The sequence below is a fragment of the Pan paniscus genome, chromosome 11, assembly GCF_029289425.2.
Source record: "Pan paniscus chromosome 11, NHGRI_mPanPan1-v2.0_pri, whole genome shotgun sequence".
Lineage (NCBI taxonomy): Eukaryota > Metazoa > Chordata > Mammalia > Primates > Hominidae > Pan > Pan paniscus.
In genome coordinates, this window is record NC_073260.2 from 8500465 (window position 1) to 8526078 (window position 25614).

At 43.6% G+C, this 25614-nt stretch overlaps 1 protein-coding gene across 3 annotated transcripts in view; it reads right to left on the reverse strand.

Moving 5' to 3' along the window:
- ABL1 (ABL proto-oncogene 1, non-receptor tyrosine kinase) overlaps positions 1-25614 on the reverse strand; it is a 171710-nt gene that overhangs the window by 32576 nt on the left and 113520 nt on the right. The window contains exons 1-4 of one of the 3 annotated variants that reach the window (XM_063594138.1): positions 10475-10605; positions 10326-10330; positions 1204-1377; positions 345-640 (exon numbers count right to left, since the gene is read on the reverse strand). In XM_063594138.1, coding sequence (XP_063450208.1) covers positions 345-640; positions 1204-1377; positions 10326-10330; positions 10475-10590 — 591 coding nt within the window. In that variant the 5' untranslated portion in view covers positions 10591-10605. Of the gene's footprint in view, positions 1-344; positions 641-1203; positions 1378-10325; positions 10331-10474; positions 10606-18490; positions 18767-25614 lie in introns of those variants that run through there. The other 2 variants (XM_003822378.4, XM_003822377.6) reach the window with 2 other exon arrangements.

Genomic DNA, 25614 nt, shown 5'->3' on the forward strand with positions numbered 1-25614 from the left:
TGGGGATGATTTCTATCATTATAAAATATTTTTTTAAAGGAAGAATCTTATTGTAAAAAATGTGTCCAAAACCCAACAGATATTCCTCCTATTTTAAGTAACTTGCTAACAACAAAACTCTAGCAAGACAATAAGAGAATCATACCGGTCCCAGGAACTTGTAATATCACAGAACGGATCCTCAATAAAGGGTCTTCATAAGGCTAATGGAATGACTCCCACCTGAAAGATTCTTTAAACATCTTCTTGGTTGAGCTTTCTTGCAATAATTTATCAATCCGACAGCAGGACCTCTGGTTCCCCTGCCCTGGGCCCATCAGCGCCCCCTGCCAAGGGTCCCCTACCTTGCCATCAGAAGCAGTGTTGATCCTGTAATGGTACACCCTCCCTTCGTATCTCAGCGAGATGGACCTCTGGCCAGGACTGCTCTCACTCTCACGCACCAAGAAGCTGCCATTGATCCCACTGCTCAGCAGATACTCAGCGGCATTGCGGGACACAGGCCCATGGTACCAGGAGTGTTTCTCCAGACTGTTGACTGGTGTGATGTAGTTGCTTGGGACCCAGCCTTGGCCATTTTTGGTTTGGGCTTCACACCATTCCCCATTGTGATTATAGCCTAAGACCCGGAGCTTTTCACCTGAGAAGAAAGGAACCAAATCAGACATATCAGCTTTGGAAACCAGCTTTGTTCTTTTTCATTGATTCTTGTGTAACTACTAAAAATCTCCAAATTCCTAAATACCAATTTCATTTTAACAAGTCCACATAAAGATATACATTTATAAGTGTATGAGAATACACGTTTATATTTGAAGCTTCCTGTTTGTACTGAACAGATAGGTAAGTGTATAGCCTCAGTTTTTATAAATCAATTATGTTTATTCAAGTGCTCTGTTCCTAATATAAGACATTTTAGGGAAATAATGCTCTTTCTTAGGGGAAAAATTGCGTTCAGTATTTTGTCCAGCTGTCCTTTTCAGTATAAAAAATAGGGCAAGTTCTGTTTTTGCCCAGGGCTATTGTACAAGAACTCCTCTAAGGAGAGTTGACTCCCTTAGAAACATGCAGTTGTTCTTTTGGATATCCCTGCAGTCCAGATTTCAAAGCTGCGCCTTTAACGAGCAAAGGGTGGCAGGTCAAACCGCAATTCCCAGATTTCTGTCTCCTGCAACCACCACTAGCTGCCCACAACCCTTTTACCTTTAGTTATGCTTAGAGTGTTATCTCCACTGGCCACAAAATCATACAGTGCAACGAAAAGGTTGGGGTCATTTTCACTGGGTCCAGCGAGAAGGTTTTCCTTGGAGTTCCAACGAGCGGCTTCACTCAGACCCTGAGGCTCAAAGTCAGATGCTACTGGCCGCTGAAGGGCTTCTGGAAGAGAAAGGGGGGGACAGAAAAAAGAAAAAGGAAGAGAAAATTGGGAGAAAAAATTAGTTTTATTCTCAGAAGCAAAAATATTTGTGTTTCCAACATTACACATTCCTATTTCATTTCTTAACATCTATACATACTATTATTATTAAGGTGGTTTTTAAAAAACTCTTCCTTTACTAAATCTTGTGGAAATTAAGTATTTTCACTCCAAGGTGGTAATTATTGTTCCCCAATAGTTTGAGCTTCTAAAATTCATCGATTCAATATGACTTTAGTCAAATTAAAACAGTCTATCCACATATGCATTTGCCTTCGCTTAAAATATGCAGCGAAAATTTCTTGCTTTAGCCGGGCATGGTGGCTCACGCCTGTAATCCCAGCACTTTGGGAGGCCAAGGTGTGTGGATCACCTGAGTTCAGGAGTTTGAGACCAACTCGACCAACATGGTGAAACCCTGTCTCCATTAGACATACAAAAATTAGCCAGGCATGGTGACGCACGCCTGTAGTCCCAGCTACTCAGGAGGCTGAGGCAGGAGAATCGCTTGAACCCAGGAGGTGGAGGTTTCAGTGAGCAGAGATTGCGCCACTGCACTCCAGCCTGGGTAACGAGAAACTCCGTCTCAAAAAAAAAAAAAAAAAAAAAAAAGGCCAGGGGTGGATCATGAGGTCAGGAGTTCAAGACCAACCTGACCAACACAGTGAAATCCTGTCTTTACTACAAATACAAAAATCAGCCGGGCATGGTGGCAGGTGCCTGTAGTCCCAGCTACTTGGGAGGCTGAGGCAGGAGAATTGCTTGAACCCGGGAGGCGGAGGTTGCAGTGAGCCAAGATCGTGCCACTGTACTCCAGCCTGGGTGACAGAGAGAGACTCCATCTCAAAAAAAGAAAAAAAAAAAAAAAGTCAAATCGTACAGAAGGGCTTAAAATGAAAGACAAATACTTTCTATCCCAGTCCTCTCCGCTCCCAGAGGCAGAGCTGTTTTTTTGGTGATCACCCCCACCTCTCTAAGTACCAGCTAGATCACTGGAGTCCTATTCTCCGTAACAGACACACACCTTCACTGCTTGTTCTTCCAACTAGGACAGCGTCTCTGAGGACTTACTTCACAAGACAAGGCTATTAACATCCCACTCGTCCTTCCAGCTTTCTTGCCCCCACGACCACCCTCAAATATGTTCTTCTGTAAAAAAATTTTTTTTTTTTACCTTGTGGCAATTATTATTACAGAATAGAAAAAACTGTTACTAAACTTCCATGTTTTGTCTGAAACAGATTCTAAAAGTTGGAAATCAATTAACAGCTCTTAAATTAGAAAATGTGTGAATATTATTCATTACAGGGTCAAATAGGTTATTTGTTCCTGAAGTTTCTTCTTGTCTTTTTTTTTTGAACAGGGCTCAAACGCTCCAGAATTTCTTTGTGATAAAGACAATGTGTAGACGAGTTCTTGCAAACCAGCAAATCAAATCACCTCAAGTAGATCTTACAGTTGAAGAACATTGTGGAGTGAAATCCAAAATACTCATTTAAGGAACTACAATTTAAAAATCACTAACTTGGCCAGGCACAGTGGCTCACACCTGTAACCCTAGAACATTGGGAGGCTGAGGCAGGCAGATTGCCTGAGCCTGAGCTCAGGAGTTCAAAACCAACCTGGGCAACACAGTGAAACCCCGTCACTACTAAAATAGAAAAAACTAGCCGGGCATGGTGGCGGCAGGCGCCTGTAGTTCCAGCTACTAGTCCCAGCTACTCAGGAGGCTGAGGTAGGAGAATCGCTTGAGTCTGGGAGGCGGAGGTTGCAGTGAGCTGAGATCTCGTCTCTGCACTCTAGCCTGGCAGACAGAGTGAGACTCCATCTCAAAAAATAAATAAATAATAAAAATAAAAATCACTAACTGAAGTAAACCTTCAGGAACTGTTTCTCTGAAAGAGTAAATCCCAAATCATGTCATTATGATGTTTAATAATTTTTATTATCTTAAAAAGAGAGGCCCGGGACGGTGGCTCACCCCTGTAATCCCAGCATTTTGGGAGGCTGAGGTGGGCAGATCACCTGAGGTCAGGAGTTCGAGACCAGCCTGGCCAACATGGCGAAACCCCATCTCTACTAAAAACACAAAAATTAGCCAGGCAAAAATACAAAAATTAGTGGCGGGTACCTGTAATCCCAGCTACTCAGGAGACTGAGGCCAGAGAATTGCTTGAACCCGGGAGGTGAGGCTGCAGTGAGCCGAGATTGTGCCACTGCACTCCAGCCTGGGAAATGGAGTAAGACTCCATCTCAAAAAAAAAAAAAAAAAGAAAAAGAGAGAGGAAAATTCTAATTTGAAAAGAACTGAAGGATCTACCAGATGCTTGAGCCAAACAAATGGTAACAAAATTGTTTTAGTTTTCCTTCTCTATGGATTTAGAGGATCCTCACGCATTCTTTCCTGGGTAATAATACCATCTCAGGGGTGGGCCTCATTCTGAATTATCTTTAAAAAAAAAAATTATCTTTAAAAAAAAAAAAAGAACCCACCTGATCAAACTTCCGGGAACACGACCGAGAACTTTCAGAAATGAATGTGCTCTAAAACATCTCTTTGGGATAAACCAACAGAACATAAACCATGAAGGGCTTCAAGTCTTGCTTCTGTACTACTAACTGAAGTCAACCTTCAGGAACTGTTTCTCTGAAAGGGTAAGTCCTAAATTACATTATTACAATATTTGGTAATTTTTCTGAATGGCGGGGGGCAAAGAAAAAGAAAAATCCCTCCACTACGGAAAAAATGGGGCAAAGCCATGAATAAACAATTCACAAAAAATTTACATTATCATTAAAGGCCAGGTGCGGTGGCTCACACCTGTAATCCCACCACTTCGGGAGGCCAAGGCCGGCAATCACTTGAGGTCAGGAGTTTGAGACTAACCTGGCCAATATGGTGAAACCCCGTCTCTACTAAAAATACACAAATTAGCCGGGCATGGTGGTGCATGCCTGTAATCCAAGCTGCTAAGGAGTTGAGGCAGGGGAATCACCTGAACCTGGGAGGCGGAGGCTGCAGTGAGTCAAGGTCGCGGCACTGCACTCTGCCTGGGCGACAGAGTGAGACATCGTCTCAAAAAAAAAAAAAAAAAAAATTACCATTAAACATGGAAAGTGTGTGAACGCTTGATAATAATCAAAGAAATGCAAATTCCTTGCCAAATCTGCAGATACATCTTTTTGACGCTGACAGCCAGTGTGGGTAAGATTTCAGAGAAACGGGCACTCTCATACAATGCTAGTAGTAGGTGTATAAATTGAGGGCAACTGGAATATGAACCAGAAGTCTATAAAGAATTTAATATCTGATTTACCTCTAGGAATTTATCCTAAGTGATCAACACAATTATTTCTATACACTAATTTTAAATAACAGCACAGAAAAGGGCAAGTACAAAATATCTATCAACACAGGATAAGTTAGTTTATGCTGCATGCATAAAATAGGATATATTTTAAAAGCCACTCAAAATATTTTTGGAAAAAAATATTTAAGTCTGAGAATATACTCACAATAATATATTAAGTGTTTATATTACATTCCAGTATATAGGCATGGTCCCAATTATGAAAAAATTGAAAGAAGACGAGGAGGAATTTCACCAACCTGTGAACAGTAGTTAACTCAGGGTGGTGGGATTTTAAGTGCTTTAAATTTACTTTCTTTTTTTTTTTTCTCGAGACGGAGTCTCGTTCTTGACACTCAGGCTGGAGTGCAATGGCATGATCTCTGCTCACTGCAACCTTCACCTTCTGGGTTCAAGCAATTCTCCTGCCTCAGCCTCCTGAGTAGCTGGGATTACAGGTGCCCGCCACCACACTCGGCTACTTTTTTTGTATTTTTAGTAGAGACGGGGTTTCACCATGTTGGCCAGGCTGGTTTCGAACTCCTGACCTCAGGTGATAAGCCTGCCTCAGCCTCCCAAAGTGTTGGGATTATAGGCGTGAGCCACCGTGCCTGGCCTTACATTTTCTTTATACTTCTCTATATTATGGTATATTTCTCACAATAAATGTGGATTGTTTTTATTACTAGAAAACAATGACAAACATATAAAAGCTTTAATAGAAGCCAACTAAAAAATTTTTTTTTTTGAGTTGGAGTCTCACTCCATCGCCCAGGCTGAAGTGCAGTGGTGCGATCTAGGCTCACTGCAACCTCCAGCTCCCAGGTTCACGTGATTCTCCTGCCTCAGCCTCCTGAGTAGCTGGGATTACAGACATGAGCCGCTGCGCCTGGCTAAGCTTTTTTTTTTTTTTTTTTTCATTTTCAGTAGAGACGGGGTTTTGCCATGTTGGCCAGGCTGGTCTTGAACTCCTGGTCTCAAGTGATCTACTCACCTCAGCCTCCCAAAGTGCTGGGATTACAGGCAGGAGCCACCGTGCCTGGCCCTAAACTTACATAATTGATAATTTAACATGAAAAAGCATGCTGGGGGAGGGAGGCTTCCTTCAGGCTGTCCTGAAAAGGCACTTGAGTGCCTCCCTCTGGTGCGTCAACCTCGTGGCCATGAGCATACAACTTTGGCAGACCAGGCCCACACAGGAAATTAAACCAAAGTCATGAATACAGAAATGCTTTTCTTCTCAAATGCCATTTGACCTCTTCTATCAAACATTCTGCCGCATCTGGATTTGATCAAAGTTACATAATCGGGGAAGTGGCCTGGAAAACACCTGGAATAAGCAGAATGCAGATCTCCGCCCAGAGGTGGCCATCCACTTGAAGTGTGGGTTAAAGTGGGATGGTCCCGAACATGTCGACAGATGCTGGGAATGTTATGCAAGAGGATGAGGCCTTTGTTAGGAAGGAAAGGGCCTCCCACTGCTTTTTGATTCAACAGGACGTCAGGCGATCCAAGGCAGTCTCTCGACTTTCCTCTCCAGTTCTTGCTCTATTCCACAAATTAATGGCTAAAGCCCAAAGGGAAGTATTGCTCATGCATGCCTCTGGACCGAGACACTGAAGCATAGCCACAGTCCAACACCAAAACCTTCCAGTCAATTCCCAATCCAGGCTGATGTCAAAATTGACTCACAATGTATAAATGCCAAGTTACTTGCTTCATTTCATAGTGAACTATGCTCGTCAACCTTAAAAATGATCACAGCTTACAAGGCCAAAGTTGCAGAATGTACTTAAATCTTTCTTGCTTAAGACACAAACTTGCCACCGGTCCCTCTGTCAGGAAGTAAGATTCCCCTAAAGAAGGCTGAAGGTTTCATTCAAAAAAAAAGATGCCCCAACTAGTTCCCTTCTTCTGTTCTTCCAGCAGATCTTTTTGGCTATTGTCTTGGGAAATAAATTTTAGCATCTGCTATTATTCTTAAATTTTTTTAGTGAACATTTTCTGCAGCCTCCTTTCTGAGTCATACTTTAAATAGATTTAAGACCTGGATCTAAGATCTGGATCTTCAAAAGTGCCTCTCACTCCACTTAAAACCATATTGTTATTTTGTCATAATGTTAACAAAAAGGTTTCCACTCACCAAGTAAACTCAGAAAAAATCACTAATTAGCTAGTTGAGCACCGAGAACGGTGATACATCTAAAAAATGCCTCAAACCTCTAAAAAGCTCTGGCTCTGTCTAGGACAGTATAAAATTATTTGGAAATTTTATAAGAACCAGGCCACAGAATTCACTGGATCTGTGCATGATTAACTTGTTTAGACAGTATTCTAAGAAAATGGTTTGGGTCTTTAAAGGAAAATTGAAAGATCGTTTTATATAAAAATAATCCTTTCTCAAAGCTGTGAGTCACTGATGAAAAATGTTTACAAAAGATTCTCGGACATGGCATATCTGGCCTAGACTTCCAGGGGCTGCTGGTGCTGCGCCAGACGCTGGCGAACAGTCAGGGAAGGGAAATGCCCATGAACCCCAGTACCGGCTACTTCACAGCCCAAGGGGGGACTTGACCTCCAGGAAAAACATCCCCGGGAAGCTTCCCACCTTCCTGCTGGCACTTGTGCCCAACATCATAGTTCCCACTAGAGTGCAAGGGGGCCAGCTATGGAGCATTCATTACTGTTCACACTGTGGGCTCTCCGGAAGGTTCTTGGAGACGGTTCAGTGTGGGGGGGACAGGAGGATGGAGCATGTCAGACGTGACAACGTTCCCTTTAATTTTGCTCACATTCAATTATTTAAATTTGTGCTGCTTTATTCATATTTCCTTTGTGGGTCCTTCACTATTATCCTCCAGTTCAAGGAATCTCTGTAATTTAAAAATCTATAAAACAGATCCTTCTAAAAGGAGGCTTCGTGTTTTATTTCATACTCCGTTCCAGCGGATGAGATCATGCTCAGACTATTCTCAAGTTATTTTATAACAGTCTCACACAACTTTTCAAAATATGAGCTTAGAGGAAAAGTATTATTTCCCACATTTTGAGCTTGATGAAAGTCATTTTATCTATTTCTACATGGTCCTTTATTTTGTAATTTACACCTTCACCCAGAGAAGTTAGAATTGTTAAAACACACACACACACACACACACACACAGACATATGTTTAACTGAACACAGCCTTTGTGTTATCTTCAGACCCCAAAACACTGTGTCAGCTGCTAGGGTGCAGGGAGGGGCAGGGCAGTGGGGGAAAGACGTAAAGAACCAGCAGTAGCCCTGCTCCTTGGAGAAACACAGCTCCTGAAAACTTACAGACTCAACATCAAAAGTCTGACGGAAGGCCAGCGCTGTCCTGTGGATGAATTTTTTTTTTTTAGATAGAGTTTTGCTCTTGTTGCCCAGGTTGGAATGCAATGGTGCATTTACAGAGGATTGCAAAGGAAAACAGTCCTCAAAAGACTTTTTGAAACAGTCCTCAAAATACTTTTAAAAACTTGTAATATAGCTCTTATTAATGCATTAAATAACTGTCTCTTTATTCGCACATTAAATAACAAGATCCAGTGGCAACTATGTCATTTCAAAGTAGTGGTGTGAATAATAATCACAACTGTTACCTGATATGAAACACCTGGTTTCTGGCCAGGTGTGGTGGCTCACTCCTGTAATCCCAGCACTTTGGGAAGTCGTCTCTACTAAACCACGTCTCTACTAAAAATACAAAAATTAGCTGGGCGTGGTAGTACACATCTGCAGTCCCAGCTACTCGGGAGGCTGAGGCAGGGGATTCGCTTGAACCCGGGAGGTGGAGGTTGCAGTGAGCCAAGATTGCATCACCATGCTCCAGCCTGGGCGACAGAGCTCGACTCTGTCTAAAAAAAAAAAGAAAGGTTAAGATTTGGACTGTTGATGGGGATAGGAGTTAGGATGGAGAATTTTGTTTCTTAAAAATTGTCTGGCTAAGACATTGTCATGTAAAAGATTCCAGGGGAAATATTTAAACCTTGGACTAATTAAATAACTTTATTTTTAAAGGAGGTTTCTCTAGAAACTCATTTAATCTACTGCCTATAATGGCTACAAGTGGAAAGTAATAAAACTGCATTTATTTTAAAAGAAAATTGCATAATTTGGACTTCTCACTAATTTATCCCAGTCTCCTTTTTAGGCTCTTCCTGTGAGAATGATGAGGTTTTACTGAGCCAATTCCTTAGTGCAGGACTTGTTAACCTGGAAGACCCTGGGAGTCTGGGATAGAATTCAAGGGCTCCATGTCCTCTGATGGGAAAAATTAAAACTTTATTTCACTAACCTCTTACTAAAATGTAGCATTTAATTTTTTTAAGAACACAGGTAACAAACCACAGTAGAAGTACAGTGCCTGTGACTGTCTCTGGTAGAAACTAGGTATTTCTTTTTTTTTTTTTTTTTTGGTGGGGAAACCGAATTTCACTCGTCATTCAGGCTGGAGTGCGGTGGCGCGATCTCGGCTCACTTCAACCTCCGCCTCCCGGGTTCAAGCAAGTCTCCTGCCTCAACCTCCTGAGTAGCTAGGATTACAGGCGCCTATCACCATGCCCAGCTAATTTTTATATCTTTAGTAAAGACGGGGTTTCACCATGTTGGCCAGGCTGGTCTTGAACTCCTGACCTCAAGTGATCTGCCTGCCTTGGCCTCAAATATTAACCTTTCTGAAGATACACAGTCCCTGTCCCCCTCCCTCAACCAAAAAGAAAAAAAAAAAATTGTGTCACCTTCCAAGAATCTATGGTGAAAAAGTCTCCAATTACTGGAAATGGAGTACAAAGACACTCATAAAGAGAGATGCCACTATCTTCAAGGCCATTCTGAACACCTGCCATTGACGCCCATATCAGGACTGAGGCTGGAAGTCATCCTCTGTCAGTTCCCACCCTGCATCTTGGCACTTTTCCTCCTCAATCTCTCATCACTTCTGTCCTTTCCATGCTCTACCACGCCCTTGGCTGGGTCCCCCTTTGGCCATTCCACCTCCACTCCCTACTATCAGGGCCATCTTTCTCAAATGCAGACCTGACCAGGTCACTCTCTTGCTTCAAATCCCCTAGAGATGGCTGCCAGCCGAGAGGCAGAACAGAGCATGGGCTTGGGAGGTGGCCCTGTCTCCCAATGGTCAGCTACCACTTACTGGCAGTGTCATCGGGGGCAATGCTGGGATCATGATGTGCTTTGCAGGGTAGCTGGCAGTTTGCAGCTAACATGGGACATGTTTTTGAGGGCCTAGGCATGCACAGGCCCTCAAAAAATGGCTGGGGTTGTTATTCCTTCCACCACTATAGTAAAAGTCTGAGCTCCTGAAGCAGGCATGCCAGGCCCTTCAGGGTTGAGTCTGGGAGCATCTGGCCCTCTACTCCTGCTTTCCATTCCAGCCTCCCCAAACTCCTTTCAGATCCCCCAGGCCTCCTGTTGCTTGCCTCTCCTGACTGCACTGTGACAAGTGCCATTTACTCTCCCCAGAGTTCCTTCCCCAGCCTCTTCTGCTCTTCCTGGCCTCCCCATTTCCCATAAACCTTCTCTAACCGGTCCTTCCTCCTCCCCATCACCTCGCCCACAACAGGATGCTTCTCCTTTAACCCATTTGGGTACCTGGTGTCTGTCTCTATCACCACCCTGCATCTATCACCCAGTAAGCAATCTGTTCACATGTCCCCAGCAGTACAAAAAGCATGGGCTCTGGGTGGACAGGCCTTGTTCAAACCTCAGCACCAGCATGTTTTGAAGACATTTGTTTCTGAGCCTCAGTTTCTCAACTGCACAACAGGGCAACAACAGCATGGCATCAACCTAGTTGGGCTGTCGGGAGGGCTCAATGAATCCTGCATGCAGAGAATTTCTGCATGGATGCCAACTGTGGCACCTGACACTGGGATGCTCACTACAGAACAACCGCGTCTTCTCTTATACCACGCCTTCTCTTCTGCCACCACAACAATGTAAACTCCTCTGGGGTAGAGACCAAGTCTCTCATATCTCAGAGCCTTCTGTGCCTGCTCAGTGCAACGCAACAACACAGCACTGCTGGGTGAACTCAGATGTGGAACACCCTGCACTTGTCTGTCTTTAGCAACAAGGTACTGAAAAGTGCAGTTTAATAATCTGTTAACCTGTAATAAGAACAGCAATAATGACAGATAGTAAAGTTGAAAAACAAATGCAACCTGACCAGGAAAACCTATATAAAAGCCTAGGGAACACAATGATTTGTTTTGACTGAAATATAAACCGTGGCCAAAATCCTAAAGGTATAACGTAAAAACACAGTTCTCTGTGCTTTCAGAAGAAATAGGATTTGCTCCAGATTCCTAACAGACACCACAGTGAGCTCGCCGGACACCTTCCCAAAAGGTTCCAGGAATCCCTGCAGTGGCCGCAGATCCAGACTGTCCACAGTCAGCCTGCTAACACCCACAAAGGCATTTTTATTGTCACAGGCCATTTGCAACAGACTGAAAGGCCTCCCCTTCTGCTGCCAGCCGTGGCTGGTTTGAAAGCATTCACATTTCCTCTTCTTTTAACATGTCTTCATGGACTCCGGGATCAGCTGACACCAGAGGAACTGGGCTACCCAATGACAGGCAATTTCCCCAGAAAGCCTTGTTAGCCATTAGTATTTTTATTGCTGATCTGGGTAAATGAACATGACCCTCCCCACCCTCATGGTATTTTGGCTTCAAAAAGCAATGCCTAATTCTATTCATGGCCTGTCTTTAAATACAATTTTAAGGTATTCAATGAACAATGCTATTAGCTAAATTTGAGGGCTTGTAAGACAGATAAAGACTAGGTTTCTATAGAGAATTTAAGAGTAATGAGGTTAAAGTTTATGCAACTTAATGTGATAGAATAATAGCTAATACTTACTGATCCCGGACCGAGTGCCAGCACTTCATCTGCACTGAATCCCTATAACCTTATTAGGTAGACTCTATTATGAAGGCATTTGAGGGCAGGAAATGGAAACAGAGAGATGTGAAGTTACTGATGGCCTCTCTCTCCAGCTACCCATCCAGACATCAGCTGCCTGTCCATCATCTGTCTCCTGCGCTTCTCTTGCTCTCACTCATTCTCTCTCTGTACCCACCCACCCCAGCCCCACTGGCCATCCTATTCCTCTTTGTCTCCCTTCTCTCAGTCTTCCTTCCCTCCCAGCTTGTTTTTTTCCCCTTTCCTGTCTCAACCTTTTTGTATTTGTCTCTCAGTCTCTGTCTCTATAGATCTCCCCCTTCTGTCTCCCCTTCCTCCCTCCCTCTCTCTCTCTCTCTCTCCTTCCCACCTATTTCTCTCTGTCTTCCCTATCACCAGTACTCAACACATGCAATATAACAAAAATATTTATGGTGTAACATGGTAAAGAAAGAAGGATTTGAAAACCAACTTTTTTTTTTGAGCTGGAGTTTTTGCTCTTGTTGCCCAGGCTGGAGTACAATGGTGAGATCTCGGCTCACTGCAACCTCTGCCTTCCAGGTTCAAGTAATTCTCCTGCCTTAGCCTCCTGAGTAGCTGGGATTACAGGCACTCGCCACTACGCCCGGCTAATTTTTTATATTTTTAGTAGAGACAGGGTTTCAGCATGTTGGCCAGGCTGGTCTCGAACTCCTGACCTCAGGACCACCTGCCTCGGCCTCCCAAAGTGCTGGTATTACAGGCGTCAGCCACCACGCCCGGCCTGAAAACCAATTTCTAGAGCAAGCTTGTTCAACCCATGGCCCACAGGCTGCATATGGCCCAGGACGGCTTTGAATGTGGCCTAACAAATTTGCAAACTTTCTTAAAAACATGAGATTTTTGGCCAGGTGCAGTGGCTCACGCCTGTAATCCCAGGGCTTTGGGAGGCCGAGGTGGGCGGATCACGAGGTCAGGAGATGGAGACCATCCTGGCTAACATGGTGAAACCCCCGGGCGCCTGTAGTACCCTCTACTCGGGAGGCTGAGGCAGGAGAATGGCGTGAACCCAGGAGGCGGAGCTTGCAGTGAGCTGAGATCGTGCAACTGCACTCCGGTCTGGGCGACAGAGTGAGACTCTGTCTCAAAAAAAAAAAAAAAAGGAAATGAGATTTTTGTGGGATTTGTTTTGTTGGTTTAGCTCATCAGCTATCGTTAGTGTGTTTTACGTGTGGCCCAAGACAATTTTTCTTCCAATGTGGCCCAGGGAAGCCAAGATTGGACACCCCTGTTCCAGAGTAACGATTCTACTCATCTGAGGACAAAGTTACACTATCAAAACTAAGTAATTATAATTAGCAAGCTATTCTTCCTAATGGCTTTGAAACTGTTACTTCATTATGTAAGAAAACAAAACTGACTATAAGCTGATAATTGTTAAAGCCACATCATAAGTACATGGGAGTTCATTATGCTGTCTACTTCTGAGACAGTTTTAGGCTGGGTGCAGTGGCTCATGCCTGTAATCCCAGCACTTTGGGAGGCTGAGGTGGGAGGACTGCTTGAGCCCAGAGTTTGAGACCAGCCTGGGCAACATAGTGAGACCCATCTCTATTTTTTTTTAATTAAAAAAGAGATAGTTTTAAAAATTGACACTAAAAAAGAACAAACAAACCTATGAATTTATTTTATAAATTGTTCTTCTGTGTGTTTAATTAAGATCCACCATTATGGAGGAAAAGTTAAAGTCTTCCAATATCCCATTTGATCTTTAGTTCTTATGTATTTAAGAAAGCTACCCATTGATTTTTTTTCTGCTTTTATTTCAGATCAATGATTATACTGGCACAATTACAATGACTTGATTTTACAAGGTGGTAAGTGGCACCAGATTTTCAGTTTTCACGTTTGAGGCTGTGGAAATATTGTCTCTGGACAGGAGAAATAAAATGCCAACCATGAGCCAATGGGAATTTCTCTTCCACAATGAAAATATTCACTACGGGAATAACAGAGGGTGCGAGGAAGAGAAGACATTTTTCAGCCAAAAATCAAGGACAGGAAGTGTTAATTATACGCATCAAAACAAACTTAGAAACAAACTGCTTTATTAACAAGAAAAACTATGGGTGGGATCGGCTGAATTCTGTCATCACTTCAACCATTACAGAAACTGGTAAAGCCACCATTTTAGGCTGCTAAATATTTGCTTAAAATAACAACAGCTTACTTTTCTGCTAGGCTCTTGTTCTGTGCCAGGCTCCCTGCTAAACAATTTACATGAAGGCTCTCAACAACTCAGTGAGGTAGGGATTACTACAGGCCTTATTTTAGAAATGGGAACACCAAGGTACAGTGAGCCTCAGTGAATGCGCAAGACCAGCCAAGAGCACAGGTGGCATTTGGGTGCAGGCTGGCTGGCTCGGGAGCTGCCTGCCTGTGCAGAAGAATGAGACCCTAGGAACGCTGTGGGAGCCATAAACCTGCCTGGACTAAAGAGCATCTCAGAGGAATCTCGTATCAACATAATACAAACATACATTTAACTCTTACCAGTTTCAGAGCTTTTCCTCAATCATCTTATAGACCCTCAAAACAATCCTCTAAGGTGGCTGAAGAGAGAATGGTCTCTCTGTCTTAGAGGTAAAAACACGGAAGCTCAGAGAGGTCAGAGGAAAACTGGGATCTCCTGCCTCCAAATTGAAAAGTACTGCCACCTAAACTGGGGCCCTCCCTCTTTTCTAGAAACCTCAGGGCACTGGTGTGAAAATTAAGTGAGGCTGCACATGATGTGCTCAGTGCCAGGGCCTGTGACATTGTAAATGGTCAACAATGTTAATAGCACCCAAAATGAAATGGACAGACTGGCCTTTTATTAGGTAACAGAAAGAGTCTCACTTTCTTTGTTACTGAACAAGGGAAGTATCTGATGACCTCAGGAGAGAGCAGAAAGCAAGCATAAGCTCCTCCAAAGCTCAAGTTCTAAAAGCGTATCCGTATGGCTGGCACCACATGAAGCATCCGCTGGAAAGTTAGCTGCTGAAAAGAAGCATTTAAAAGTGGGCCCTTAAAATAAATTTCGAAAGTTCAGGCTGAGTGCAGTGGCTCATGCCTGTAGGGATGCACTTTGGGGAGGCCAAGGTGGGAGGATCACTTGAGGCCAGTAGTTCAACACTGGCTTGGCCCGGGCAAACTAGTAAAAATAGTGAGACTCTGTCTCTACAAAAAAAAAAAAAAATTTTAATTAGTCAGGTAGCATGTGCCTGCAGCCCCAGCTACTTGGGAGGCTGTGGTGGGAGAGTTGCTTGAGACCAGGAGCTCAAGGCTGCAGTGAGCTGTGATTGTGCCACTGCAGTCCAGCCTGGGTGACAGAGCAAGACCCTATCTCCAAAAACAACAATAACAACAACAACAAAAAGTTCAAGAAGAGTTCAGTTCACAGACATTAGTTTTTGATTCTACAGTACACAACTGTCACATACATGTACAATATTCAGGCACAATGTATGTAAATACAAACACATGAACAAATGAAAATAAAATGAAAAGAAAACCCTGAATTCAAAAGGCTAGTGTTCATGTTTTCTCTGACGTCTCCAGGGGAAAGAAATAATCAGAAAATTCAGTGTTCAAAGTAGACCGAATATTGCAAAGCTAAATGCGGTCCTGGTGAATAGATACTGCTATAAACATGCATATTCACAAAAAGCTGGAGAGCAAAATTCACATGTTATAAATGCTTATATGTGCACACAGTATTTCTAGAAGGACACACATAAAACTCCAGGGTGATTGCCTCTAGGTGGGGAAAATGAATAGGAGAGGGAATTACTTTTCACTAAATACCCTTTTAGGACTTCTTACATACAAGTATTTTTATATACATTTAAAAAAATTTAATCCTACTGTTAAAGCTAATCATTTTGCCAGGATCAGGTTTCTAGAAAAGAAAAAGAGACTACCCTTACATTTCAGGGATTAATTGGAGGAGTTTCTGGAGATACCATTTTGAAAATCACAGTGAATTCCAAAAGAGACAAATTGTCACAATCAGTAGAGCATCCAGTGGCTAAAAGTGGGCTCTCCCAAGCCAGATAGCATGAGTTCAAATTCCAGTACTCACTGGCTCTGTGACCCTAGACAAGTTACTTAACCTTTTGGTGACTCAGTTTCCTCATCTATAAAATGGAAATAATCATAGTGCTATCATGAAAGATAACTATATCAGATCACATAGAGTAATAAGACAGTATTTGGCACATAGTAAGCATTTAATAATTGCTAGCCATCTTTATGTTTACCAGTGTTGCTTTGACAGCTAGGCTGAGTAGCAGGTAGCATGCACCATCAAACCACATTTATGGTGGAAGCTTCTTTGATAGAACAATGAAAAACTTGATCTCATTCAATTCTCTCCCTGACAGGGAATGCCTGGGACCCTGAGTGGGCGTCAATAAACACTGACTGACTGATCGACACTGATTGACTGATTTAGGCTGTCAGTGAAAGTGGAAAGCCTGGATTACTTATCCAGATGTTAGGAACTATTTTTCCCAAAAGACAAATAGCACTTCCAGTCTTTAAGAGACTATCGCTGAGGCTTGTTAAAGTCTACCAACTACAAAATGATAATTCCATTTACTTTCTCTAATTAACTATAACAACGAAAAGAAGAAAACTCAGTAAGAAAGAATTCCTAGAGTGACACCTTCCTAGAAGAAGGCTTAACCCAAGGCAGTCTGCTGTACTAGAACTTTTTTTTTTTTTGAGACTTTAGAGTCAACATTATAATTCATTTCAAGACATGTTGGAATAAGAGTTTTAGATTTTTTTCCCAAAACAATAATTAAACCAGCCAGGTCCATACTAAATCTCCGGTTTACTCCCAGGAAAACAAAACAATGCCTTGGCAAAGCTGTGACCTAAACTTTGCTCCAGCTCTGCACTTACAAAAGTCCATTCATCCCCGCCTTAGGCACCCATCTGCAAAGTGGAGATGATGATGCCTAACACTAACTCGATACAGATGTAAATGAGAATGTGCTCAGAATTTTGAGCAACTTGGAAAAAATAAGCGATGTATTAATTGAAGATGATTTGGAATGCTCAGACATCAACTTTTAGGGACAAATAAACAATCTCCACCCTCCAAATGCTAGGCTCTGTGAGCCCACTCCACCTAGATGAGCCTTCTCTGGGCCATTCAGCCCCCTGGAATCCCAGAGACAGAAGAGGAGTGAGGTACACAAACTGTGGCAAGAAGGGCAAACAGGTTTCACCCACATCACTAGTGTGATCTGCATATGTGACTCCAAGCAGGCCTTCAGGGTAGAGTCAGAGGTTAAGGAAAGAAAAATAGGTGAGAAAATTAATGAGGCCTGTTTATTTCTCCTGCTTTTTTAAAAAGAAAAACATGGCATTCTAGCAGAAATCCTACTTGATCTAAAGTGTGCTTCACATTTCTTTCTACTCTTCTTTTTTTTTTTTTTTTTTTTTGAGACCGAGTCTTGCTCTGTCGCCCAGGCTGGAGTGCAGTGGCGCGATCTTGGCTCACTGCAACCTCCTCCTGCCAGGTTCAAGCAATTCTCCTGCCTCAGCTTCCCGAGTAGCTGGGATTACAGGCGTGTACCACCACGCCCGGCTAATTTTTTGTATTTTTAGTAGAAATAGGGTTTCACCATGTTGGCCAGGCTGGTCTCGAAATCCTGACCTCAAATGATCCACCCGTCTCGGCCTCCCAAAGTGTTGGGATTACAGGCTTGAGCCACCGCGCCCGGCCACATTTTTACTCTTATATTCTTAATTGAAAACAACAGAGAAGTCCAAGTGCCACTCCATCTCTGAAGCACAGATAGCCTTTCTGCTGAAGGCAATGGTCTGGGAGCACCAGTCTCAAATCAGATCAATTTCATACCCACCTAGAAGCTACGAAAGTGAAGACCCATAACCCTTAATTTACTTTTTTTCCATTTATAAAACAAAAGACTACAACAGGAAAGAAAAATAAAATAAAACAGATGTAATTAGAGAAGGAGAGTAGGTAGAAAGAACGCAAAAGTGAAGCCCTCCTGGCCCTGAGCTTCACTTAAGGAAACGAACATGACACCCCAGTACTCTGGGGGACTTCTTGGAAACGCCTTCTTAAATGGGCTCCCCTCCCCTGAAAAGACAGCGAATTCCTAAGACCTCTTCGTGGTCTGTAGATAAGATGGGGGTGGGGGAGATGGAAAGATCACTTGAAATTCTGTATCCATAAATGGTAGAGTGGTGCTCCTTGTGTACACGATGCTTAATGGAAATCGCATGTTTTCACAAACACGGGTCGATCTTTTTAACACACAGTCCCAATTAACGGTGGAAATTCCACAACGTGGGATCCCAGGGATGTTAAGGCCTGGCGAGTTGGCTTTCTCAAACTTTTTCGGGGGAGCCCGCACTGTGGGGCCCCGGACGCCGCCGTCACCATCCGGCGTGGCTCTACCGGGGCTGGCGCAGGGGCTGGGGGCCACGCTCCGCCGGCGGCGCCTAGGGGCCATCGCGAGAAAGAGAGAGAGAGAGAAAGAGAAAAAGAGAGAGACAAGAGAAGGGAAGAGAGACAGACACAGAGAGAAAGAAAGAGAGACAGAATATAAGAGAACTGAAGAGAAGAGAAGAGAAGAGGGAAGAAAGAAAAAAAAGAAAAGACCTGGGGAGGGCGCAGGCGGGAGCGCGCGGGCAGCGAGGCCTAGGAAGGGCCCATCAGCAGCGGGAGGGCGCGCGGCTACTCAGCCCAACCCGTGCGGCCCGGGCTTACCTTCCAGATAACAGCTGGAGGACGAGGACAGCCCCTTCTTGGATTTGCAGCCCACCAGCTTCAGGCAGATCTCCAACATTTTCCCGCGCCAGCGACGTCGGGGGCCGGAGCCCCTCTCCTAGCTCGGTCCGCGGGCCCGGCTCAGGCCCGGCTCGGCCCGCGCGCCCCCCCGGGCGCCCCCGGCCCCGCCAGGCCGCCCTCACCGCCGCCCCGCGCGCCCGCGCCAGCCCATGGCCGCGGCCGCGTCTCCGCTTGGCCGGGACGCGCCTGTTAACAAAGGGCCCGGAGAGGGCGCCCGCCAGGCCCGCCCCCGCCCCGCCGCCGCCTGCGCCTTAACCCCCTCCTGGCCGCGCCCGTCCGCACCCAGGGGCCCCCGGCGTTCCCGAGGCCGAGCCCGGCCCAAAACCACCGCCGCTTTCCAAAGCCAACCCGGGCCAATGGCGATCCTCGCAGGGGGAAGGCCGCGCGCGGCCCACGGAGGTCTTTCTCCGCCTGGAAGCGCCGTCCCAGCCCCGGCGGGGAGGGTGCAGGCCTGCTCCACTCCACTTTAGAAGCCGCGCGCAACTCCACCGCGGCCTGGGGCGTCTCCAACCTGCACCGCTTTTGGCGAGTTTCCCAGTACGCGGTGCCAGGCAAACCCTCTGACCCGAGAACGCTGGTGAAAATGCAAATTCCTCTGCAGTTACCAATACTAACTGGTCTCATTTCTACTCAACGCGCGTCCTGTGATTAAGGCTGAGGCAGTGGGTGTCTGGGGAGGAAGTCAGAGCTGGCACCCACAGGACAACCACACGTGCGCACGACACCCCGGTGAGGCCGCACATCCAGACCAGGATATGAGGTCAGGCTGCGAACAGACGGGTGTGAGTTCAGAGTGAGAGGACTTAGTCCCTACAATGAGAATTTTCGGAGGCACGGTCTGAGCCTCTTCTCTGATTCATTTTCTTTAACAGAGAACTTTTCCTCTTCCTTTGGCCGAGTGCCACGGGGTGAGGGTGGGGGGACCATTGTTTAAAATCCATTTCATTCAATTATTTTAAACTCTTGTTTGGACTGACCACAGACAATGTTATAAAGCAGCAACAATCACAATCGTGTTACTGGCGCACGCCCAGAAATCTAGGTCAGAGGGAAACAATAAGGAACTCAATGGCACCAAATAATTCAATAAAATCAGGTAAGTTCCCCTCATGACAGGAAAAGGAATTTATTTCATTTATTTCTTTCATAAATGGTGTTAATCACAAAACTGTAAAGGGGGAAGTTAGTCCACATCTTCTAGCCATGAAGAGTAAGAGCTGACGTGTATTGAGCTCTTCCTATGTGCCATGTTACCTTCATTAACTGTACTGCATCTGCGTAATGATCCTGTGAGGAAACATATTATCCCAATTCTTCAGGTAAAAACAAACAAACAAACCCCACAGATGCTCAGAGAAGTCAAACACCTTGCCCACAGCTGGAAACAGGCGGACATGGACTCAACCCAGGTCTGCCTGGCTCCAAGGATCAGGCTCCCGACCAGTGGATGATGTTGACCCTTCACATCAAGAATAAATTCTAAGTGGATTAAAGCATTGGATATCTTTGGTCAAATAACTAGCATTGTCATTATATGTTTCAGAGAAAGCCTTGGTTATGAGACCCTGGCTACTTTCTAGCCTATCCTGTAATGACAAAAACCCGGGTATCTTCAGTACCTCAGGAATGGCTAAGTAACAAGATCTTCACTTGGCTCTGCCAATAACAGCACATGAAAACTCCAGTTGGACAGGATGTAACCAGTGTATATCACAGGGGTTCTCGGCCAGGATGTCATTAACTTTCCACATGTGTCCTGCCAAATTCTGATCAACATACAACATGTATTTTTACTGCCATTGAATGGACCTACTGCTAGAGTCGTGGTACCAGATCAGGCCTCATGAGCATCCAAGAGGGCACCATCAGGGAAGTTTGCAGCTCCCATCATCTGGAGATGCAGGACTACAGGGCCCCCAGGGGATGGGTGCAGTGACTCTGGATGCTTTCTAGGATCTGGGAGGCGCTGTCATTCTGCTGGACAGCCTGCGTGTGGTGACTGCTAACATGTTTAGTGTTGTCTTGAATCTGTCAACCTCTACACGTAATGCCAAAAATAACATTCAAAAGGGTGCCACCAGTACCAACTAGTGAAAAAATACAGTATCTGTCTGTTTTGTTGCCCTTTTGGAAAGTTCAGGGGCCTTGGATCAGACTATAATAAAGTCTGTCATTATATAGCATTTCATATTAAAGGGCCATATTCAAATTGGCGGCTTAATGCCAAGAATTACACATTATTAGGCATTTTGGAAATTCTAGCCATATCCTTGAATACCGTCTGTTAATATAGGCCCAGATATTTGCTTGCCTTGTGCTGTTCTTTATATTGGTATATGTTTATTTTTTTAAACTAATTATTATTACTAATATTCTGCTCTTGAGTCTAAAATGATCTTATCCTCTTAAATCCTCTTAAAATGAATAATGCTTATAAACTGTACCCAAATCTTTTTAATTTTAGTTATAAAACCGTACATCAACAGATCTAACAAAATACTGAATTAGTGGCAATGGATACTGAAAAAACTGCCAAACTACACTTCTGTATCAAACCTGGCCTATACTTTCCATATCCAGCTTTTGACGCTTTTGAAACTCACTTGCAAGATACGAAGAGCATTCTGTTACAAGCAAATAAAGGAGAGCTTCAATCTTCTTACCAGAAGAACACCCCAAGAAGGATTCCTTCTAATCAGCCTAAGACCTAAAAGCTATTAGCTAAAAAGAAAGGGAAAAGGAAAGAAATTAAAGACTGTGAACTAACTTGTTTGCTATGTTGCATTAGTTTGGGAAGAAATACACTTTTAATGTGCATGTAATATGTGCCAGGCACTCTTAAGCCTCACAGTAACCTAATGATTTTGTATAGTTTAATTCCATTTCACAAGTAAGAAAACTGACTGGAGGGAGAGGGGGAAGTATTCTGTCCAAGTTCACACAGCCAGGAGGTAGGAAGGTAGGAAAGTCTTGAACTTTGTAAAATGGCAGAAAATTTCCAATTTAAGTGAAAGGTGGATAATATGAGTAAGATCAGAAGATGAAATAAGTAACATTAACTGTTGGGAAAACATGTCTTAGGAGAAAATAATTCAGGGAACTAGAGCTATTTAAGATTTTTTTTTTTTGAGATGGTGAAACCCCATCTCTACTAAAAGTACAAAAAAATTAGCTGGGCGTGGTAGCGGGCATCTGTAATCCCAGCTACTCGGGAGGCTGAGGCAGAGAATTGCTTGAACCTGGGAGATGGAGGTTGCAGTGAGCAGTGATCGCACCACCACACTCCAGCCTGGGCAACAGAGCGAGACTCCATCTCAAAAAAAAAAAAAAAAAGAATATTTAGAAGGAAAGGATAAACTCCCCAATTACATTAAAGCATGGGATCTGAACAATGTTTCTAAAAGCATAATCCATGGACAATCTATTTTGAATAATGTGGGGCTTGCTTAAAATGCAGAGTCTTGGTTTCTAGTCTAGAATCAGAATATGTGCAATGGGCTGGATCTGAAGCTCCGAGATGATCTGTATGCATATGTAAGATGGAAATCCACTGTTAGGGGGCCAGGCACAGTAGCTCATGCCTGTAATCCCAGCACTTTGGGAGGCCAAGGTGGGCGATCACCTGAGGTCAGGAGTTAAAGACCAGCCTGGCCAACATGGGGAAATCTTGTCTCTACTAAAAATACAAAAATTAGCCAGGCATGGTGGCGCACACCTGTAATCCCAGCTACTCGAGAGGCTGAGGCAGGAGAATCGCTTGAACCTGGGAGGTGGAGGTTGCAGTGTGCCAAGATTGCACCACTGCACTCCAGCCTGGGCAGCAGAGCAAGACTACATTTCAAAAAAAGAAAAAAAGAAAAGAAATCCACTGTTTTGGAAGAGGGAAGAGTTGCTTATTTTCACTGGGAATAGGACGAACAGGAATGGATATTTCTAAAATTTAATTCATTTGAAAGCAATTTCTGAATTTAAGATAGGCATAGCTCTAGAACAAGTTACCAAAAGAGGACTCTTCTTGGATGATTAGAGGAGAGAGACTGAATTTTTTTTTTAATTTGGAATTTAGTCCTATTAAGAAAAAGTTGGGCAGGCACCCACCATAGAAGTGTGTCAAGGGAAGGAGGCAGGATTCAGGATGTGGATGCTCCATCTCTCAGCAGCAAGACTGGGTGTGAGTGCAGGTGGAACAGAGACAGATGAACCTGACAGGAGGCCTGGCTTGGGACCCCAGGACAAGGTGACCCCAGGTCTGGCTGACCCCTTCACTGTTTCCAGCATAGCTAGTAGCTTTAGCGGGGGAACAGCAAAGATCTTGAGGTATGTGCATACTATTTCACATGCAAATGCCAACAAAGCCCACTTTCTCTGATTCAGCAAACATTGTCCAGCGAGAGCCTGCCAGGTCGTCTAGCTCTGTGGGTCCAGTGTATGTCCAACTAAAGGATAACATAGCTTAAAAAATCATTTCTGTCATACCAGTTTTTGCCACTGTATAGGGACACGTGCATCCCTTTAAGTCTCACATTTTTTCAATCGGGTAGCACTACCTGCTGGTCACGAGTTATGTGTCACAAAGGCTAGCGCTGAGTCTCAGATCTGCCACTCACTGTGGGGCCATGGGCAACGACTGCACCTCTCAGAGCCTCAATTTTCTCATCTGAAAAATGGGAGGTAGTCCTAAGAGTAGTTATCTCACAGGATTATTATGAAGATTAGGAATCACGTAGGGAGAGTGCCCAAAGCACAGAAGGTGCTCGATAAACAGTAGCTATTGTTATTTCCAAAAGAGGACTATTTCTGTATCAGGTCTGTGTTCCTGCCTACATCTCACTGGGACTCAGTCAAGAGCTCAAATTAACAAACATGCTATATGAAAAATGATTCCAGAAAGCAGTCTGGAGGTTTTCCAAGGGACCAGGAAATCTATTTTATGAAGAGAAAGAAACACTAGCTGTGAGGTAGGAGTAGCAACTAAGGTTCAAATGTAACAGAGAGCCCCACCTTTCATCCTAAAGCAAAGATTTGCAGCCACAGCTTCAGCAAAACACAAACCCCACACCCCCGCATCTTGAATGGGGGCCTAATTCAGACCCATGATTTCATGCACAGGCTGCACAGATGACTGTCCTTCAAATGACACTGATTTTTCTGTTAGTCCTCTTGGTATTTCCAGGCTATAATTCTCAGCTGGGGACCAAATCTGAACTGCCTTAGAGTAAATCCGCTTTCTAGAAAATCTCATTACAGTAAGACTTTACTATATTTTTATAATTAACAAGTCTAAACCTAACTGTTAAACATTTTTCTCTAGAAGGAGAAAATTAATGGTATTAGTATGCTCATTTTTTAAAATTAATTTTTCTTTTTAATCAAAGTAATATACATAACATGGTTAAAACTCAAACAGTACTAAAAGTCTTGTAAAAAAGGCTAAAAATAGTCTTGTAAAAATCTGGTAATAAAAAACAGCAATCCCTTTCCCCTGTATGTTTCCCCAGAGACAGCCTCCTTCAGATTTTTAACTAGTAACATCATCTTGCTCTTTCTGAATTCATTAGATTTATCCATTATCTATTAACTTATGACAGCAGTATTATACTATCACCATCCATAACCCCCCAAAACAATAAAATCACAATTTGGGGGATAAATCAATAGTTAGTGTTTACATTATTAGGATGATATAAATATTCTTCACTGCTTAGCCAATAATATACTATGAATGTTTCCTTTATTATACATCTTTGTTTATCCTAGAGATATTGCCTTGTTTTCATTTAATTAGTCTTCTATATACCTATCACCATTTTCCCTCAAATACTTCAAAGATCTGTCAAACATCTAGTGATATTTTTTCCAATCACTAAAACATTTCAAATATTCTCAGTTGTACTTTTTTTTTTTTTTTTTTTTTTTGAGACGTAGTCTCGCTCTGTCACCCAGGCGGGAGTGCAGTGGCGCGATCTCCGCTCACTGCAAGCTCCGCCTCCCGGGTTCACCAAGCCATTCTCCTGCCTCAGCCACCCGAGTAGCTCGGACTACAGGGGCCCGCCACCACGCCCTGCTAATTTTTTTGTATTTTTAGTAGAGATGGGGTTTCACTGTGTTACACCAGGATGGTCTCGATCTCCTGACCTCGTGATCTGCCCGCCTCGGCCTCCCAAAGTGCTGCGATTACAAGTGTGAGCCACCGTGCCCGGGCTCAGTTCTACTTATTGACTGACTTCTTCATTTTGCTGGAATTCATCATCCAGTAGCTTCACAGAGGTGGGGAGGGAGGGTGCATGTCTAAAAAAATACCTTTCTTCTATCTTGACAGTTTGTCTGGGTATAGAATTCTAGGTTGAAAATAATTTTCCCAAATGAATTTTGAAGGCATTTATTTATCTGCTACTATCTAGTTTCCAGTAAGTATTGTTTAGAGATGCAATCCCATTCTGGTTCCTGACCCCTCAAAATGACTTGCTTTTTTTCTCTTTGGAAACTTTTAGGATCTTCTAATATTCTTGGTGTTCTGAACTTTCACAATGATATGGCCTTTCATATATTATTCTGGGCACTCATAAATCCAGAGATTTATGTCATTCTGTTTTGGAAAATACTCACTTCACTAAACTCTGAAATTTTTCCTTACATTTAACATCTCCTAACTTCTCCTCCATTTGTTTCTTCGTTATTATCATTATTTTTTTGTTTTCTTTCTGGAATTCCTACAAAAAGGATATTAAAGCCCTGGGATTGAGTTTCTAATTTTCTTTTCTTTTCTTTTTTTTTGAGACGCAGTTTCACTCTTGTTGCTTGCCCAGGCAGGAGTGCAATGGCACAGTCTCGGCTCACTACAACTTCTGCCTCCTGGGTTCAAGTGATTATCCTGTCTCAGCCTCCCGAGAGTTTCTAATTTTCTTACCTGTTCTCTCTTATTGTTCTCTCAACAGTCCATGTCTTTGTCTTTATGTTCTATTAGGTTGGTGTAAAAGTAATCAAGGTTTTTGTCATTAAAATGGCAAAAGCCCCAATTACTTTTGTACCAACCCAATACATTC